Source organism: Podarcis muralis, chromosome 2 (genome assembly GCF_964188315.1).
Source record: "Podarcis muralis chromosome 2, rPodMur119.hap1.1, whole genome shotgun sequence".
Classification (NCBI taxonomy): Eukaryota; Metazoa; Chordata; class Lepidosauria; order Squamata; family Lacertidae; genus Podarcis; species Podarcis muralis.
This window is the reverse complement of record NC_135656.1, coordinates 18,622,702-18,643,581: the sequence shown is the minus strand read 5'-3', so window position 1 is coordinate 18,643,581 and position 20,880 is coordinate 18,622,702. Positions and strand designations below refer to the sequence as shown.

The following is a 20,880-nucleotide window of genomic DNA, read 5'->3' as shown; positions in this document are numbered from 1 at the left end:
TCAGTTGTGCGGCTGTGGGCAAGTCACTGTTTCCCAGCCTCATTTTACTCTGGGTTTAAAAAAAAAGCATGACTAATTGTCCTGCCACACAGGACATTCTTAGTATTAACACAATAAAGATGATAAAAGTCCTGCAAACTGAAAGCGCTACAAGAGGTGACTAGCAGAAATAGTAATTGTAAGATTCAGGAAGTGTTTCAGTATGTATTTATATTGATTTATAAATATTTATTACGTACTTAGGATAATTTCACTAAACAAGCTGCAGTGGCACATACCAATCTTAGGTTTTCTCACCTTAAATTGGTCAATGAAGTAGAGGTATCCAACAGCACTTCCGGCAAAACCTGTTGGCAGATAGTCAAGAAATACGGTTTCAGAAAGTTTGCTACAGCATCATCTTTTTCTCTGCTTAATAGGTTGCTAAACGTGAAACATTGAGACTTGTGTACCTTGCACTTAAGATGACCTTTGCCCTATTGGCTGAAATTCACATCTGACTCGAATTGGTAGCAAAGTTGTTGTTCATCCTAATGGTTGCTGGATTTTCAAGTTGCTTTCTTGAAGATGGGTAGCCTGATCCTACAAGGGCCTGGAAGAGTTGTTGCTGCATCAACACAAGCTAGACGGCATTCAGCTTCTAGCTGACATTCTCTGCCCACATCACATTATACTTGTGGCTTGAATCTAAACCAGTGGCGAGCAGATTTCTGGCTTGTTGGATCTACCGTATTTTTCGCTCTATAGGACGCACCTTGTTTTAGAGGGGGAGAACAAGAAAAAAAATTCTCCCCCTCTCTGCTCAGCGCCCCTTCAGCGAAGCGGCAGGAGAAACGGAGCCCCTTCCATTTCTCCTCCCGCTTCGCTGAAGGGGCGCTGCGCAGCTCTCCCTCTCTGCTGAAGCCAGGAGAGTCTTGCTCTCCCAGCTTCAGCAAAAGGAACCCGAAGCCTTCAGAGCACAGTGCGAGTTCCCGCTGCGCTCCAAAGGCTTCAGGCGGCTATCCCTGAAGCCTGGAGAGCGAGAGGGGTCAGTGCGCACTGACCCCTCTCACTCTCCAGGCTTCAGCGAAAGTAACGTGTAGCCTCCGGAGCATGGAGGGAGCGCTCCCTCTGCGCTTTGGAGGCTTTGAATTGCTATCGCTGAAGCCAAGGAGCCTGCATTCGCTCCATAGGACGCACACACATTTCCCCTTAATTTTTGGAGGGGGAAAAGTGCGTCCTATAGAGCGAAAAATACAGTACTTTTCTTTTCTTTATTGCTAGAAACCCAAGGGCTTCATGTCAGAGTCAGGTGCAAAAGGCATATAATTCAATAATTTTGCTCCTCGGTGCACATCCTTCAGCTGGCTTTCAGTATCAGAGCTGGACTGAGCGTCATCTCACACAAGAGTCCACTCATTGTATTTATTTGTTTCAACAGCCAAATTCGGCTGGGGAAATGTTATTTGGTTCCTTTTGTTAAATAGCTGGGAGATGGAGCCACTGAAAGCGACCCAGAGATCTACTAGTAGATTTTGCTTTGAAATCTTTAATGTAATTAAGTAACTTTTAAACACACCACACTACCTATGTTTATGTTCTGGCTGTCCTTCAATAAAGCCCTCCTTTGCTCACCACAAAATTTCTGGCTACAGATTTACTACTTCTAAAGAGGCCCTGCCGCAGCAGTTTGTTTTAAATCTGGACTTTGCAAACCACAGATGATGAATTCGTTCTTGACTTTTATTGTGTTTGGCTCCAACTGTCAGATCTGAGGTACGAAAGAAAAAAAAAACCGCACACCCAACAAAAAATGAATATAAATCAGCACGCCTTGCTCCTTTCAGGAGAAGGAAGTTGCCAAAAGCGCCTTTACCTCAACAAACTGCAGCAGCTTTTCAGTTGCCACCTCAAACATCTTCTTGGCAGTTTCGGATTTTCTCAGCTGGCAATCGAGCACTGTAATCCTCTTCCTTAAATCTTGGATGCTGTCCTGAGGAACAAGAAATTCAGGTAGGCCACCAAACCAGACGCACAGGAAGCGAGGTGTCGAGGAAAGGCCAGGAAAACATTACACTAAGTCAGTGCCCAAGAGATGTTTTGGACTATAATTCCCAGCTAGCATAGTTCGAAGCATGTTATAGTTCTAAACATCTGGAGAGAACCAGTTTGGCAAAGTCTACTCTACAAGAATGAGTAGATGGGGGACTCCTTGTATCAAGATCTGGTCCAAATCGCAGGTACAGTACAAAGGGTGCATGTGTTTTTAGGTTTGTGAGGGGACAAATGGGCTTGAAGTCTTTCAGGCCACTGGAAGAGAACATCAAAAGAGTAAATCACAATGTAATAAAGGAATGCTGAATGGTTTGGGTTGAGGACCTAGCATATAGAATAAGAGAACAAGAAGAACATATGTTTAAAGAAGATTGGAAAATGCTTATTGATTATATTGGGGGGGGGGGGAGGGAATTGTGTACACATGAAAACCCTGGCAGCATTAAGCTAAATTCAACAGTGTGAACAAGTTTTGGTGGATGAAATAATGGAATACCGAATGGTTTAGTTTATGCAAAATACGCAGGGATTTATGATTTGAAAAAATGGACCATGGAAAGAGAAGAAGGGAAGCCATGGATATTTTAAGGTTGTTTAAATCAATATTTTGAATTGTAAAACAGAAAATCTAATGAAAATTATACACAATAAATAAATAAATAAATAAAAATCTGAAGTGGAAAAAAGAGAGTAAATCACGTGCCCTTAATGAGACCCAATTATTATCTCACAACTAACAAAATGCCTAAGAGAGGCGGAAGGGAAAGGAAAAGGGGTCTGCATAGGACGGGGATGCCAGAGGTCATACTCTCTGTCAGGCATCCCCTAACTTGGCCCTCCAGCTGCTTTGGGACTACAATTCCCATCATCCCTGACCGCTGGTCCTGTTAGTTAGGGATGATGGGAGTTGTAGTCCCAAAGCATCTGGAGGGCTGAGTTTGGAGATCCCTGCCTGTGGTTTGCCCACAAAAGAATTGAGGGAATCCTTTACAGCATGTGTACAGCTACTCATTGACAGGCATGCCAGCCCTACCATGAGGCAGACTGAGCCGCTTGCCTCAGGTGGAGGATGCTGGGAGAAGGAGAGGTGTTGTTGGAGAGGTGCTGGGAGGACACAGCTGTGTGCGTGCACCTTAAGCTAGCCTGTTGGTGTCGGGTGCAATAGTGGCTGCTTTCCCCTTACTATTGTACTGGTGGCAGTCCCACCTAATCCTTCAAGCAGCAAAATGTCCATGGCTGGCCCCTGGATGCAGTTCATTGTGTTTATAAGATGCAGAAAGATGAAAGTGGAATGTAACCGGGGATGCTATTGTCATGGGAATGCGCCTAAACTTGCTCATTGTCCCTGGGGACCACAGGGAAAAGAAGGCTTTGCTTTCCCACCCCAAATCATAATGTCCGTTACAGTGGTACCTTGATTTAAGAACAGCTTAGTTTATGAACGGGATGCAGGTGGCGCTGTAGTCTAAACCACAGAACCCAGGGCCTGCCGATCAGAAGATCGGCAGTTCAAATCCCTGCGACGGGGTGAGCTCCCATTGCTCGGTCCCTGCTCCTGCCCACCTAGCAGTTCGAAAGCACGTCAAAGTGCAAGTAGATAAATAGGTACCACTCCGGCGGGAAGGTAAACGGCATTTCCATGCGCTGCTCTAGTACACCAGAAGCGGCTTAGTCATGCTGGCCACATGGGCTGGAAGCTGTACACCGGCTCCCAGTAAAGCAAGATGAGCACCGCAACCCCAGAGTCCTCCGCGACTGGACCTAACGGTCAGGGGTCCCTTTACCTTTACCTAGTTTATGAACAACTTGGATTAAGAACACTGCAAACCTGGAAGTAGGTGTTTTGTGTTGTGAACTTTGCCTTGGAAGCAGAACATCTTCCCCGCTTCTATGGGAAAGAGCGTCTTGGTTTAAGAACACTTTGGTTTAAGAACGGACTTTTGGAATGGATTAAGTTCGTGAACCAAGGTACCACTATATACTTTTTATTTGCCTTGCAAAACATGAGGAACCGAAGGAAACTGCCTCTGAGATATAGGTCTCTTAAAAATTAACCAAGTTCAGGTCTGTAACACGGTAAGTGAACATAGGAAAAAGTGTATTTCTCTTCCCATTAAACCAAATACACGTTTATTTAAAAATAATCTTTTTAAACATTGTTTATCCTCCGGGGGGCGGGGATGAATGGGAAACACAGCCTAGCAGGCATCGCAGAACTACAACTCCCATCAACCCCGGCCAGCATGGTCAATAGCCAGGGATTATGGGAGTTGGAGTGCAACGACCTATGAACCAGTTAGTCACCCTGATGTAGTCCATATTGCAAACGTTATAAATTTCCACACCTTTGGCTGCAGCTGGAGGGGAAAAGGAAAAGGCAGATAATGGCACAATAAGGATGTGAAGAAATGGATATCATGATACTGCTTTTGGTGGCATGCAGCAGTAACGTGTGTCGTTTCTCCCTGAAATTATGTATTACATGACAATACAGCAGCTGCATTTCCACTTTATATAATTTCCACTTTTTCCTCTTAAAAAAAATAAAAAGCCACAGGGCACACAACAAAGGGATGTAAGAAATCATGGTTTGATGGATGTAATAATGGAGGTGCAGTTTTCTGCTCCTCTGAACAGAAGCAGAAAGATATATATTTTTTACAAATAAATTTTACCTTTATTCCACGCATTATGTCAAATCTTTTATCAATGAAGCCACACACAGGGAAATTACTGTGACCTCAGAGAAAGTCAGCACAATGCAGGGGGTGATTAAAGGTGACTCATTCTCCCCAAACCTGCGCTATTTTAGCCACAGAGAATCTTTGCGGATGTGGAGTGAATATTTCCGTATTAATATTGATCGCCTCCATCTTGCCTTCTGCACCCAGTGTGTCAGAGGTGCATACGCTATACAGCAAGACAGGCTAGTTCACAAATCAGATACCCCCTGTGAAACCTTCTCAGGGGAAAGTAAGACGATTCTTGGGCACATATGGCAGCGCTAGTTTGTGTGAACACAGCATCTAGGAGCCCTTTCCCTCTCTTCCCACCCTGCAGCCCCACCTTTGAAGGTGACTTGGAAACTTCCAACTCATCCAGAATGCGGGAGCTAGGCTGGTGACTAGTAGCAGCCACTGGGACCATATAACACTGGTCCTAAAAAACCCTGAAGGACCAGGTATGCAACCTGGGAGTCAATTTGGACTCACAGCTGTCCATGGAGATGTAGGTCAATTCTGTGTCCAGGGCAGCTGTCTACTAGCTCCATCTGGTACGCAGGCTGAGACCCTATCTGCCTGTCTCGCCAGAGTGGTGCATGCTCTAGTTATCTCCTGCTTGGACTACTGCAATGTGCTCTACGTGGGGCTACCTTTGAAGGTCACCCAGAAACTACAACTAATCCAGAATGCAGCAGCTAGACTGGTGACTGGGAGTGGCCACTGGGACCATGTAACACAGGTCCTGAAAGACCTACACTGGCTCCCAGTATGTTTCTGAGCACAATACAAAGTGTTGCTGTTGACCTTTAAAGCCCTAAATGGTCTCAGCTCAGTATACCTGAAGGAGAGTCTCCACTTTCATTGTCCAGCCTGGACACTGAGCTCCAGCTCCAAGGGCCTTCTACAGGGAACCAGGCAGGGGGCCTTCTCAGTAGTGGCACCCACCCTGTGGAACACCTTCCCATCAGATGTCAAGGAGATAAAGAACTACACAACTTTTAGAAGACATCTGAAGGCAGTCCTATTCAGGGAAATTTTTAATGGTTGTTTTATTATGTTTTAAATATTTTCTTGGGAGCTGCCTAGAGTGGCTGGGACAACCCAGTCAAATGGGGAGCATATAAATAATAATGTTGTTTTTGTTCATTTAAACAGAGCTCCTCAGAATTACAAATAAATGAACTGCCTCACCACTGTAATGGACAGAGTTTGCTTTTCCTTGTACTGGTCCATGAGATTCACTAACTTCTAAAGATAGGGCCTCAGCTGAGAGTGGAGATATAACCTGTCCCTAGATGCTGCTCCAAGCCACTGGGATTGATTTAGAAGTGGACAGCTCCCGCAGATTTCTGGGGGGGGGGGGGAGAGTTAATAAGGCACCCTTAATGTTAGGAATTAAAGAACCTTTTAATGAGGGTGAAAGAGGAGAGCGCAAAATATGATCTGAAGCTTAACATCAAAAAAAAAAAAAACCGAAATCATGGCCACTGGTCCCATCACCTCTTGGCAAATAGAAGGGGAAGAAATGGAGGCAGTGAGAGATTTTACTTTCTTGGGTTCCATAATTACTGCAGATGGTGACAGCAGTCACGAAATTAAAAGACGCCTGCTTCTTGGGAGAAAAGCAATGGCAAACCTAGACAGCACCTTAAAAAGCAGAGACATCACCTTGCCAACAAAGGTCCGTATAGTTAAAGCTATGGTTTTCCCAGTAGTGATGTATGGAAGTGAGAGCTGGAGCATAAAGAAGGCTGATCGCCGAAGAATTGATGCTTTTGAATTATGGTGCTGGAGGAGACTCTTGAGAGTCCCATGGACTGGAAGAAGATCAAACCTATCCATTCTGAAGGAAATCAGCCCTGAGTGCTCACTGGAAGGACAGATCGTGAAGCTGAGGCTCCAATACTTTGGCCACCTCATGAGAAGAGAAGACTCCCTGGAAAAGACCCTGATGTTGGGAAAGATGGAGGGCACAAGGAGAAGGGGACGACAGAGGACAAGATGGTTGGATAGTGTTCTCAAAGCTACCAGCATGAGTTTGGCCAAACTGCGGGAGGCAGTGGAAGACAGGAGTGCTTGGCGTGCTCTGGTCCATGGGTCACGAAGAGTCGGACATGACTAAACGACTAAACAACAACAACAACAACAAATGATAGCACAAATGGAAATTACAGACGTACCTTGGTTTTCGAACAGCTTAGTTCTTGATCGTTTTGGCTCCCGAAAGCCACAAACCCGGAAGTGACTGTCCCGGTTTGTGAACTATTTTTGGAAGCTGAATGTCAGACGGGGATTCTAAGAAGCCGCGCTTTGGTTTCCGAACATTTGGGAAGTCGAATGGACTTATGGAACGGATTCTGTTCGACTTCCAAGGTACGACTATATTAACACAATGCAATCCCTGAAGTGAAATGCAAAGGTTTTCAAACTCTGTTCCAATGAGGCAAAGGGTGCTTATTTTGAGGAACTGTGAATTTCAAAACTGAGGGACTGGAGAAGACAGGATGCAACCCTCCACTCTGGTCATCAAGATGCAGATACAGAAAAGTGTGATCAATGGATTAGCATGCTCTGAGGGTGTGCAATGCAGCCACGTTGCCAAGCCGGTCAGGGGCTCATCAAGACCACTCAGACACCCCAAGTCTTGTGCCTTGAGCTCCACGGTGAATGAAAGTCAGAATTTAAGCATTTGAAATAATAAATGCATGTGTGTCAAGATAGAATGCATTATCAACCATGGCAACTACTGTATCTCCTATGGTATGGTCCTTTCCTGCACTGCAAATAAAAAATCCAGTGGAAGCACATCACTTAAACAGAGTTAGACTAAGAGACACTTTAAAAAGCCCCATTGTTTAATATAAATTACTTCTTCACTGAAAACCAGGAAACATGAATGCACATACAACCTGTAGTTTTCTTTGGCAGATCTATGGCTGTTCTCAACATCATGAAGTCTGTTTGATTAGAAAGCTTCCTTTCTTCAAAAGGGAAATTCTAAACTGAATTAGTGGTGTGTTTATAAAACAGGCAATCTACTGCTGCTTTTCTTAACATAGGTTATTTCTCTCTGCCCTTTGTCTTAACGTGCCCATTACCTCAAGGAGAGAGAAAATGTGGTATTAATTTAATGCAAACTCATGATTGCTTCAATTAAAAGGAGTGTCAGTTTGAAAGTTATACTTTTATGGAGATAACACAGAGAGGCGTCTTCTGTACCTTGTACTGCTGTGGTCACTGGCAGCTATGCTTTTCAGGAATTGGTTGGGTTAAGACGTTAGAAAATCCAAATGCAAGGCCTTTATAACAATGGCTTGAGCTTATACCAGCTGGCATCCTTCTGCATCATCTGGTGAGTGGATTGAAGGATGCAGCTCTTACTTTCTACAGAGGTGTGGAATCGTAAGTGTGGAAGATCCTCCTACTAGAAAAACAATTTCCCCTTTCCTTACCGGTGAAATCATGGCAAACCTTTCATTAAGGTAAAGGTAAAGGGACCCCTGACCATTAGGTCCAGTCGTGGCCGACTCTGGGGTTGCGGCGCTCATCTCGCTTTATTGGCCAAGGGAGCCAGTGTACAGCTTCTGAGTCATGTGGCCAGCATGACTAAGCCGCTTCTGGCGAACCAGAGCAGCGCACGGAAACACCGTTTACCTTCCCGCTGGAGCGGTACCTAGCGGTTCACAGAGAGCCTTCCGGGTCATGTGGCCAGCATGACTAAACCGCTTCTGGTGCAACAGGACACTGTGATGAGTGCCAGAGCACACGGAAATGCCGTTTACCTTCCCGCTGCAGTGGTACCTATTTATCTACTTGCACTTTGACGTGCTTTCGAACTGCTAGGTTGGCAGGAGCAGGGACCCAGCAACGGGAGCTCACCCCGTCGCAGGGATTTGAACCGCCAACCTTCTGATTGGCAAGTCCTAGACTCTGTGGTTTAACCCACAGCGCCACCCGCGTCCCTAAACCTTTCATTAGACCTTGATTAAAAATTGACACAGCTACCCAGAGAGAGGTTTAAAACTGCCTTGGTGCGAATTCAAACTCTGGGCTAAGAGATGGCCAGCGGTGGAGGAAGCCGCTCAGGCGCCTGGGGCGGCGTGCCCAGGGGCAGGGTGCACCATGGGGCCTCCAGAGTCTGCCCACCTCCCCCCACTCAGCCACCCTACAACTGGGAGGGAGGCAGCGGGCGGACCATTTTGACAGCGCGGAGCCTGCACACACACCTACCACCGCGTCTCTCCCAAGAGAGGCGCATGACTTGGGCGTGCTGCAGGCACCCCCCTCAGTGGTGACACCCAGGGTGAACCACACCCACAGTACCCCCCTTCCTCTGCCCCTGGAGATGGCGACCCATGTACTAAAAAGGGACAGATTTGCAAAACACAAGAGCCATTCAGATTTGCTCTTTGAAACTAGATTCAGGCTAGCTGTTCATTCAGATCTGACTTCAGTTTTTTTGGTTGGTTAGAGCAAAAAGCAACTTTTCTAAATAAGCACTTTGGCGATCACACAGGGTCCCCGGACGTTTGACGGTCTACTGATCCCTGTGCCACCACTGTGATTGCCTCTTCGCTGCCACCAACCCGTTTCTCACAGGTACACACGGGAGTCCAGACAGTTGTTAACATTAACAAATAATCAAGTTTATTTTTATAAACATGAACAAGTTTAAGGTTTCAGTTAATTTTTCTTGTCAGTTTCTTAATCTTAGTTACTTTACTGACCTATTCGTTCCTAACAACTCCAAACTGATTATCCCAACTATCTGACTCCACCTAACAGTTCCTCTCACTCTCTCACCACACAACTCGACCAACCCACAGACTAATCCACCCTCTTCCTTCTCCAACTCCCAACTCTCAACTGACTTCCACACAACTCCACTCTCAACTCTAACTCCTCCCCTTGGGTTCCCACTGGCCAATCACTTCACACTCATTTAACCCTTTCCTTATAACCCACCTAGGAGGCAAACGCCACAAGGACCTTTACTAGGCAGGAAGACCTGAGTCTCAAAGAGCCCAAATCATCACTGACAGCCCAAACATGCACTGAGCTGGCCTTGTAACTGAGCAGAAATTAGATTCCTTTTTCTGTGGCCAGGTCAGTTTTTCAGCAAGTGGCTCCCTTCAGTACTCTGCATGCCGAAAACAAATAAGTCCGTGAATCAAAGAGGAAGTCAAGTTAATCATGTTGCATGGGCAGTTTGCGAAGAGGATAAAAGGTAAAGGTAAAGGTACCCCTGCCCGTACGGGCCAGTCTTGCCAGACTCTAGGGTTGTGCGCTCATCTCACTCTATAGGCCGGGAGCCAGTGCTGTCCGCAGACACTTCCGGGTCACGTGGCCAGCGTGACATCGCTGCTCTGGCAAGCCAGCGCAGCACACGGAACACCGTTTACCTTCCCGCTAGTAAGCGGTCCCTATTTATCTACTTGCACCCGAAGGTGCTTTCGAACTGCTAGGTTGGCAGGCGCTGGGACCGAACGACAGGAGCGCACCCCGCCGCAGGGATTCGAACCGCTGACCTTTCGATTGGCAAGTCTTAGGTGCTGAGGCTTTAACCCACAGCGCCACCTGCGTCCCTTGCGAAGAGGATGGGGCTCACTAAATAATCTGGCCCAGCTGTGGGTTGTATCGGTCTGGATAACAAAAAAAGTCAATTTGATGGGCGTCTTTAAAAAAAGTAAAATGGGTATTATATCATTTCTGGGAAATGCTCAGATCGAGCTTTGGTAAACGATCTGGAGAAAAGTATCTTCCAGCTGAGATATAGTTGTCAAACCAGAGTTTTATGTAATGAGATGCCTTGATACATCTCATGGACACTGAATTCTGCTGTTGTCTTTTTCTCCTGCACAGGATTGTGGTGAATGTTGGGAATAATTCATTTGCCTCCATCGTAAGCTGAATATTGCATAGCACCATAAACCTTGTAAATATCAGCCGAGTGCTGGGAAACAAAACCAGCACTTCAGCTCCACACAATCCCAGTTTAAAATGGGCATTAAAAAAAAAAAACAACTTGAAAATTTTGCAGAGAGCAAAAGGCTAGATTCCTGGACTGTTTACCATAAAGAATAAACAGATCAACGTGCTCTGCTAAGTCATATGCATCCATGTAACAAGTCGTGCTTAGGAACTTGCTCGTGTGCATGGAAATGCAGCTTTTGACATGCCACACAATGAGTAAGGTGTATTTCGGGTCAGCCTGCAAAAGGCATGACTGGTTCTGCCTTGTCTCCGAGAAGACTGCATTTCGTGCATTGGTACGTGCATAGTTATCCCGTGATGGCTATAGCATTTAGTGCAAGGTATGAGGACATGCCTGTTGTCTTTGTCCATGGAGTTTTCTTGGCAGGGATACTGGAGTGGCTTGCCGGTTCCTGCTCCAGGTGGATCACGTTTGGTCAAAACTCTCCACTATGACCTGTCCGTCTTGGGTGCCCTGCTTGGCATAGTTCATAGCTTCTCTGAGTTATTCAAGCCCCTTCGCCACAGCAAGGCAGTGATCCATGAAGGGGCCAGTAGTTATGTATGGAAGTGAGAGCTGGACCATAAAGAAGGCTGATCGCCAAAGAATTGATGCTTTTGAATTATGGTGCTGGAGGAGACTCTTGAGAGTCCCATGGACTGCATGCAAGAAGATCAAACCTCTCCATTCTTAAGGAAATAAGCCCTGATTGCTCACTGGAAGGACAGATCCTGAAGCTGAGGCTCCAATACTTTGGCCACCTCATGAGAAGAGAAGACTCCCTGGAAAAGACCCTGATGTTGGGAAAGATGGAGGGCACAAGGATAAGGGGACGACAGAGGACGAGATGGTTGGACAGTGTTCTCGAAGCTACCAGCATGAGTTTGAGCAAACTGCGGGAGGCAGTGGAAGACAGGAGTGCCTGGCGTGCTCTGGTCCATAGGGTCACGAAGAGTCGGACATGACTAAATGACTAAACAACAACAACAACAACAACATGAGGACATGTGTCCTTCCAGATATTGCTGGACTCCCATTAGCTCAAGCAACCCTGGTCAGGGCATCGGTCCAGGAACATCAGGAGAGCCACAGATTCATCATCTAGTGGGCATTTACATGGGTGAACACGCCAGAACTTCTGCATCATCTCAATTGTGGCATTTCCTAGCGGAGTCTGTTCTGGCCATAGCAGAGGGCCCGTGACCTTGGTTCTTTATTCAGAATGATTTACTGCAAAGGAAAGCGGGCATATTTGTAGTACCTGCTCACGCTTTGAAAGCTGACAGCTAAAGGCTACTGGGTTTAAAATACAGGACATACAAGGTATCCATATCTTTCAGAGTTATATAAATGGGAATTGATAGTTATGTGTCTTCCAGCTATGTGCGGGTCTTTCAGGATATGGAAAGACCACTGGATACAGCAAATCTATTATTATGAACCTGCACCTACAGTAACCTAAATGAAAAGGCGGAAAAGAACGCTGGTTCCATACAGTAGTTGATGGTGCCTAGAAACTTTAGAGCACAATTCTTGTATATGTCTTACAGAGTTCATTCAGACTCAGTGGTGCTGCCTTGTATTAACTTGCACTTCCCTTGCTGGGCTCTGTTGAAAACAGTTTCTCCATGAGAACCAAAAAGTGACCTCTCCAAACAACGAAATGACTATTCGTTTCTTATTTCTGCAGCCAGGATCTCCTGGGTGACACAGACAATTTAGGCAATTTAACACGCATGCGTACTCTGTCTGTTTCCCTCCCCCCCCCCATCCCTTCTGCACGGCCCTGGCAACCCACGCTACACCACTGTTCAGGCTCGCTCCATTAAGTGGCTATGGGATTGCAGCCTTGGTTTTCCATGTCTTGGAACAGGCTCTTAAACTGAAATATTGTTCTATATTTATTATTCTGTATTTATTTATACCCCACCTTTTCCCCTGACAGAGACTCAAGGTGGCTTACAGATAAAAACGGCTAAGAACATAGAAAAATAATCATTATAAAACCATTAAACACTGATAGAATAACTTAACTCTTAAACTATAACGCTTTTATGCAACATATTAGTTAATAGGGAAACAAATGTGAAATCCCAGCAAGTTGTGGGCTCCACAATAATTAACCTTGAGCTGCGCCACATTGGGCAGCGACCACCCAAGCAAGGTCGTGGCTCAAGTTTTCCCCGACTAAAAAGAGTTCTCCGAAGAAAAGCGAGTTCATAGCTTTCGTTTCGCCCTCCCTCTGCTGCCTCCACAACACAATCTATTGAATAATACAAGACAAACAGTGACCTACTTTAGGAGAACAAAAGGAAGAAAAATGAAAGACGGGATACATGACAACAGCGAGGAAAAACCATGGCAACTCTCCAAGCTGCTCCCGAGGTGCTTACTTTATTTTGACCACAATGATCGCTGAGCTGAGCCCTCAGATCAGCAATTTCAACCTCAAGCAGGTGGATTACTTCCTCGTAGTCCAATTCCATGCCGCTAGCTTGCTTTTGCGCAGCTTCTGCAAGATGGATTCTGCTACGCAGGCCTCTCGCCTCCTCCACCGATGCCTTGGCTTCCTGTAGGGGGGAAACCCCCAAATATTAAAAAAAAACAACAACAACTTTATGGGGTGGGGGCAATGAAGCAAAACTGTTTCTGAAGATGCAATTAAAAATGAATCTCTACTGAGAGCCAGTGTGGTGTAGTGGTTAAGAGCAGTAGTCTCGTAATCTGGGGAACCGGGTTCGCGTCTCCGCTCTTCCACATGCAGCTTACCTTGGGCTAGTCACACTTCTTTGAAGTCTCTCAGCCCCACTCACCTCACAGAGTGTTTGTTGTGGGGGAGGAAGGGAAAGGAGAACGTTAGCCGCTTTGAGACTCCTTCGGGTAGTGATAAAGCAGGATATCAAATCCAAACTCTTCTTCTTCTTTAATAAATAGAAGGGTTTGGGATTTTTTTAGCCAACATCTCCTGTTGTTAGCCTCCAGCTCCCATCAGCCCCAGTTTGCATGGCCAGGGATACAGGGAGCTGTAGTGCAGTAGTGTTGGCCACCCATGATCTAATCAGCCTTGAAAAGCAGCTGGCAAGTCCCTTACGCACGGCATATTGCAATGCTGAAAACTGCATTGGCGGAAAGCGTGCCATTGGGCTCACCCTTTGAAAACATGCGTGGGCAGAAACATGAATCAGCCAGATGCTGGCACATCTAGCCATGCTTTTGTTACGCCCTTTGGCTTCAACCTTGCTCCCCGGCCACTTGCCTGGTGAAAAAAAAGGAGGGAAGGCTTGCCTGAGTTTCAGAAACATTCCTGTTTACACCTGGCATGACTGCACAACGCTCCAGGAATTCTCAGCAAGAACCTACAGGCTTGACCCAAAAATATCACAAGCAAGCCCCACTTGTGGTATTTATTGAAAATCAGAAGCAACAGCAACATGCGAATTCGGAACTGAGGATTTTTCAGGATCTTGTTTCAAGGAAAAACCTAAAGTTGGAGTTTTTTTTTAAGATCTCATAAACAGAATTGGACTTGTAAAAGGGTAAAAGAGTATTGGGAAATGATCCTTAATGAATAGAAAAAAATGTTTTAAAGTACCTTTCCAAAAAACCCGGAGTCTTTTCTGTTGGGGATAATTCAGAAGGATATTCCCAGGTGTCAAAAAATGTTATTTCTGTATGCCCCTACTGCGGCCCATGTTTCATTAGCCCCAAAATGGAAAATGAGCGAGGTCCCAACCAAACAGGAATGGCAACTTAAGCTGGTGGAATATGCACAGCTTGCAGACTTAACACAGAATAAGAGAACAAGAAGCACATATGTTTAAAGAAGATTGGAAAATGTTTATTGCATATATGGGAAATAACTGTGCACAGCTGAAAACACTGGCAGCATTAAGATAACGTCAACAATGTAAATAAGTTTTGATGGTTGTAATAATGGAATATTGAATGGTTTAGTTTTTGTAAAATATGCAGGGATTTATGGTATGTAAAATGAACCATGGAAAAAGAAGAAGGGAAGTCACTGATATCTTAAGGATGTATAAAGGAGTACATTAAATTGTAAAGCAGAAAAATTAATTAAAAATTATATAGATATAATCAGGAGCAGCAGCAACATGTGAATTTGCAACTGAGGATTTTTCAGGATCTTGTTTCAAGGGCAATTTAAAAAATAATATTTTTTTGAAGATCTCATAAAGAGAATAAACCAACAGAGCATTACTGGTGTAGCATGGGAGTATAGATAAAGGTAAAGTTAAAGGGACCCCTGACCATTAGGTCCAGTTGTGGCCGACTCTGTGGTTGCGGCGCTCATCTCGCTTTATTGGCCGAGGGAGCTGGCGTACAGCTTCCGGGTCATGTGGCCAGCATGACTAAGCCTCTTCTGGCGAACCAGAGGCAGAGCATGGAAACGCAGTTTACCTTCCCACTGGAGCGGTACCTATTTATCTACTTGCACTTTGACGTGCTTTCGAACTGCTAAGTTGGCAGGAGCAGGGACCGAGCAATGGGAGCTCAACCCGTCACGGGGATTTGAACCGCCAACCTTCTGATCAGCAAGCCCTAGGCTCTGTGGTTTAACCCACAGCGCCACCCGCGTCCCGGCAGTAGAGATACCATAGCATAATAGGAGGTAAGCAGCACGACAGCTCAGAGTTAAGAAGACATGGATGGTGGGTGTGGGGGAACAGGGTTTCCAGATTCAGAAAAGGAAGACAAAGCTTAGACCTCTCACAGCAGTATGAATGGGAGGGTCTCATGCTGCTATTGAAAAGTATAGGGACCCTCCCCTGCATTTCAATATCCCAAAGAAAAGCAAGTGGAAAGATGTTGATGCATGGTGAAAAACTTGCAAATTGAAATCAAAATATGGTCCCGTCAGGCAGATTGTGGTTAAAGCTGGAAGTGAAAACGTCGAGGACTGCTGACACACTGAAACTGGCAAGTCCTGCTCTGGTCAATGAACTGGCCCTGCCGAGTCATTGAGAGGAAATACGAAATTACAGGAACCACAGCTCTATGCAGCAGCTAGGGAATCACTGAACTGAGAACCGCAAGGATGAAAAGTGCTAAATCACGGTTGCCACTGTCACATCGCTGGTGCCCTCCTGGGGAGAAAAAGGAAAATTCCGCAACAACTCTGACTTGGCAGACGGTTTCACTTACTTGTTTGGCAGTTTGCAGCTCTTCGGCCAGCTGTTTTCTCCTATGTTCGGACTCGGCCAACTCTTCCTGTCAATGCAAAAGAGAGAAGAGTTAGTTAAGCAGTAAGAATTCCAAGGCTCTTTGAATGAAGGAAATCCGAATGTCATCATGAGTGTCACTTGTTGCTACAATGAACTTCATAAGCAGCTGCCAGCCAACGATTTGAGTCGAACAGGCATTTCCCTATAGACTTCATTCACAGAGTTCAGTATGGTGTGCAGGCTCATTTTATACAAGAATATCCTCTGTGTTGCCTCTTCTTTCTCAATAAACTGGATGCACCTTTCTCTCTCTCCATTGGTTTATAGGTAAGTGATCTTGTAGGATCTCACAGAGTTCCTTGGCAATGTCTCTTTAAAACATTTCCTTATCTTAGCCACTCTGAACACCTTTTTTTGCCATTATTTCTGACTGTGCGATTTGGTTGAGATTCGAAGAATGTACAGAACACTCCCCCCCAAAAAATCGTATACTGGCAGATTTTGTAGCCGCCCCTCCCCAAAACAGCTATCTATTTAACCCTATTACGTTTTAACCCAAAACTGCTCAAGAGTTTTACTTTTAAGGAAAAGCAGCATTTCTCTCTATATTTCTATCTCATTTGAAGTATCAGAAATAAAGAACTTCTACTGGTCTGTCTCTTAACAGACAGATCTTAGAAAACAGATTTGCTCCTTTGTTCTCCCAGACTGCTGACCTCATACTACTAGAGCATATTTGAGCCAAATCTCTGAAGTTCTTACTGAGTTTTTGCCAGTTTTATTGCAGAGTCAGAACACCCAGGAGGGAGGGCAAGACAATCTCTACCACTGCTTCCAAGGTAACAGAGTGGTATCATTTTGCTGTTTTGATTATTTACTTGTTATTAAAGGTAAAGGGACCCCTGACCATTAGGTCTAGTTGTGACCAACTCTGGGGTTGCGGCGCTCATCTCGCTTTATTGGACGAGGGAGCCTGCGTACAGCTTCCGGGTCATGTGGTCAGCATGACTAAGCCGCTTCTGGCGAACCAGAGCAGCGCACGGAAACGCCATTTACCTTCCCGCCGGAGCGGTACCTATTTATCTACTTGCATTTTGACGTGCTTTTGAACTGCTAGGTTGGCAGGAGCAGGAACTGAGCAACAGGAGCTCACTCCGTCACGGGGATTCGAACCGCTGACCTTCTGATTGGCAAGTCCTAGGCTCTGTGGTTTAACCCACAGCGCCACCCGCGTCCCTACAAAGCACTCTGTGAGGTGTGTGAGGCTGAGAGACTTCAGAGAAGTGTGACTGTCCCAAGGTCACCCAGCAGCTGCATGTGGAGGAGCGGAGACGCGAACCCGGTTCACCAGATTACGAGTCTACCGCTCTTAACCACTACACCACACTGGCTCTCTTACTTGTTATTACCCTGTATTTAATTCTGTGAACTGCCTGAGATCTTTTGATGAAAGGTGGTATATAAAACTAATAAATAAAATACTAATAATAAGAGAGTGGCCTTTCAGAATGAAGGCACTGGCCAGCTATGCTCTAGAATAATAGAATCAAAGAACTGTAGCACTGGAAAGGACCCTAAGGGTCATCTATAGTCCAACCCCCTGAGATACAGGAATCTCAGCTAAAGCATCCATGACAGATGGCCATCCAACCTCTGCTTAAAAACCTCCAAGGAAGAAGAGTCCGCAACCTCCTGAGGTAGACCGTTCCACTGCCCAACAGCTCTTACTGTCAGAAGGTTTTTCCTGTATGTTTAGTCAGAATCTCCTTTCTTGTAACTTAAAGCCATTGGTTCAAGTCCTACCCGCAGGAGCAGAAGAAAGCAAGGTTATTCCCTCTTCCATGTGAGTGACAGCCCTTGAGATATCTGAAGGTGGCTATCGTATCTCATGTACAGTATTAAGTCTTATTCGCTAATGTGGTGTTTGCCTCCTAGGATGGGTTATAAGGAAAGGGTTAAAATAGGTGTGATGTGATTGGCCAGTGAGAATGCAAGGGGGAATAAAAGTTAGAGTGGGAGGTTTTGAAAGTCAGTTGAGGTTTGGGAGTTGAAGAAGGAAGAGGGAGGTTTAGGTGTGGGTTGGTAGAGTTGTATTGTGAGAGAGTGAGAGGAATTGTTAGGTGGAGTCAGATAGATAGTTGGGAATAATCAGTTTGAAGTTGTTAGGAACTAAGATTAAGAAACTGTCAAGGAAAACTAACTGAAACCATAAGCTTGTTCCTGCATTTAAAAATAAACTTGATTATTTGTTTATGTTAACAACTGACTGGACTCCGTGTGTCCCCGTCAGATACGGGGTGGCGGCAGCGGAAAAAGCAAATGCAGTGGCGGCACAGGGTCAATAGACCGTCAAACGTCTGGGGGCCCTGTGTGTGATCGCCACAGCTTCCTCAATGGAAGACCGTAAGAGCCTGTTGGATCAGGCCACAGGCATCTAGTGGACCACTGTGAGAACAGGATGCTGGCCTGTAGGAAACTGGCATATATATATGTGAACAGGATCCTCCAGCCTGAGGGAACATTCTTTCATATGTGGTGGACTTGTAAAAGGGTAAAAGAGTATTGGGAAATGATCCATAATGAATTGAAATAAATGTTTAAAAGTACTCCCCCCCAAACAACAACAACAACAACAACAACAACAAACAGAGTCCTTTCTGTTGGGGATAATTCAGACTGAAATCCCCAGTTGTCATAAAAGGTGATTTATGTATGCCACTACTGCGGCCCATATTTTGTTAGCCCAAAAATGGAAAACGAGCAAGGTCCCAACCAAACAGGAATGGCAACTGAAGTTGACAGAATATGAACAACCTGCAGACTCAACATATAGAATAAGACAACAAGAAGAACATACATTTAAAGAAGACAGGAAAACGTTCATTGAATATATTGGAAATAATTGTGTACAGCTAAAAACGCTGGCAGGGTGAAGATAAATTCAACAGTGTAAGTAAGTTTTGATGGATGCAATAAGGGAATAGTGAATGGTGTAGTTTTTGTAAAACGTGCAGGGATTTATGATACAGTGGTACCCCGCAAGACGAACGCCTCGCGAGACGAAAAACTCGCAAAACGAAAGGTTTTTTCGTTTTCGAGTTGCCTCGCAAGACGAATTTCCCGATGGGCTTGCTTCGCAAAACGAAGCTTGCCCAGGGGACAGCGGGTCTTCTCTTTTGAAGCAAGGGGCGGCGGGGAGAAGCGATCTTCTCCCCGCAGCCCCAGGTCCGGGGACAGCGGGAAGCGCTGCCCCGAAGCGGGGCGAGGGGGCGGGAACCTCTCACCCCGCCGCCGGGCATCGGAACGAGGTCCTGGACCTCTTCTGAAGGCAGGTGGGGGCAAAAGTCTTTGCTCTCCCCGCCTGCCTTCCCGGGACAGCGGAGACTTCTCCGCTGCCCCAGGCGATCTTAAAATGCTGGCGGGCGGGAGCGAAGCGTTCGCTGCCGACCCCCAGCATTTTAAAATCTCCTCGGGGCAGCGGAGACTTCGCTCCCGCCCGCCAGCATTTTAAAATCGCCCCGGGACAGCAGGGGCTTTTAAAATGCTGGCGGTCGGCAGCAAAGCCCTCCTGTCCCCGGAGCTTGCGGGGCGGGAGGTGGGAAGAAGGGCTTTTCTTCCCACCGCCAGCCTTCAGAACAGCCTTCTTAAGGCTGGCAGTGGGAAGAAAAGCCCTTGTCCCCCCCCCCCAGCCTTCAGAAGAGGTCGGGGGACAGACTGTCCCCGGACCTGGTCTGAAGGCGGTTTCCCTAGGAACGCATTAATTGATTTTCAATGCATTCCTATGGGAAACCGTGCATCGCAAGACGAAAAAACCGCAAGACGAAGAGACTTGCGGAACGAATTAATTTCGTCTTGCGAGGCACCACTGTATGTAAAATGAACCACGGAAAGAGAAGAAGGGAAGTGACTGATATCTTAAGGGTGTAAAATGAGTATTTTAAATGGCAAAACAGAAAATTTAATAAAAATTATATTTATTTATTTTTAAAGAAGAACAGGGTGCTGGCCTGCGGAAAACCAGCAAGTAGGGAACCTGTGCACAACAGCACTCTCCTCTCCCGTGGCTTCCAGCAACTGGTATTCAGAAGCATTAGTACTTCTGACCATGGAGGTAGAGCAAAGCCAGCACAGCCATCAGGCACTGATAGCCTTATCCTCCATGAATTTGTCCAGTCCATTGTTAAAGCCATGTTTGTGGCCATCACTGTCTCCTCCTCCTTTAACTATACTCTATGTGAAGAAGCACTTCCTTTTATCTGTCCTGAGGTTCGTTCCAAAGCCTGGTGCAGTGGAGCCCTCCAACTCCCATCAGCCCCAGCCAGCATGGCCAATGATCAGGGATCATGGGAGTTGGAGTCCAACGACAACTGGAGAACCACAGGTTTCCCATCCCTGGGACAGGGGGGTGGTAGCAGGCAGGGCTTTCGCCCCCAGGCAGAACTCCCTGGAACTCAGTTCCGGCACTCTTAAAAAAAGAATGAGACACAAATGGAGAACTGACAATCAACCTATTGAACTTCAATGTCTAAAATCCCTGGTAGAGGACAAGGATCCTGAGATCATGTTAAGGGTAGCCAAATTCTGTGCGATTGCCATAAAACTTAGAGAACAAGCTGTGCTATCATAATGATCAAGGTGTTAAATGATAATTTTAGGTTATATGTTAGTGACTAAGTTTTAATTTATACATTTTTTAACTGTTGCTACATCTGTATTGTCCCTGTTGTACCTAATTGCAAATTCAAATGCATCCTATTGTGTTTTATGACTTCCTTGATATTGTATGTGGGCTGGAACTGGTCTGTGACCGAAATAATAAAATTCATCCATTCATTCAGCTCCGGCACCAATCAGATGGGTGCCATTGCCATTATAAGAGAACAAGGGAAGCGTTCAAGGTGAGCTCCAGCATCTCTTTCTCTAGGAAAAAAAAATAGCAATGGCAGGCATATAAAAGCTGAGA

General features: G+C 45.7%; 1 protein-coding gene across 5 annotated transcripts in view; it reads right to left on the bottom strand.

Annotated features, from left to right (window-relative positions):
• The window catches only part of STXBP4 (syntaxin binding protein 4), a 147,898-nt gene that overhangs the window by 75,745 nt on the left and 51,273 nt on the right, over positions 1-20,880 (bottom strand). For 4 of the 5 annotated variants that reach the window (XM_077923953.1, XM_077923955.1, XM_077923956.1 and 1 more), the window contains exons 12-15: positions 15,898-15,963; positions 13,125-13,301; positions 1,856-1,972; positions 298-347 (exon numbers count right to left, since the gene is read on the bottom strand). In XM_077923953.1, the coding sequence (XP_077780079.1) occupies positions 298-347; positions 1,856-1,972; positions 13,125-13,301; positions 15,898-15,963 (410 nt within the window). The remainder of the gene's footprint in view (positions 1-297; positions 348-1,855; positions 1,973-13,124; positions 13,302-15,897; positions 15,964-20,880) is intronic. The other variant, XM_077923957.1, reaches the window with a different exon arrangement.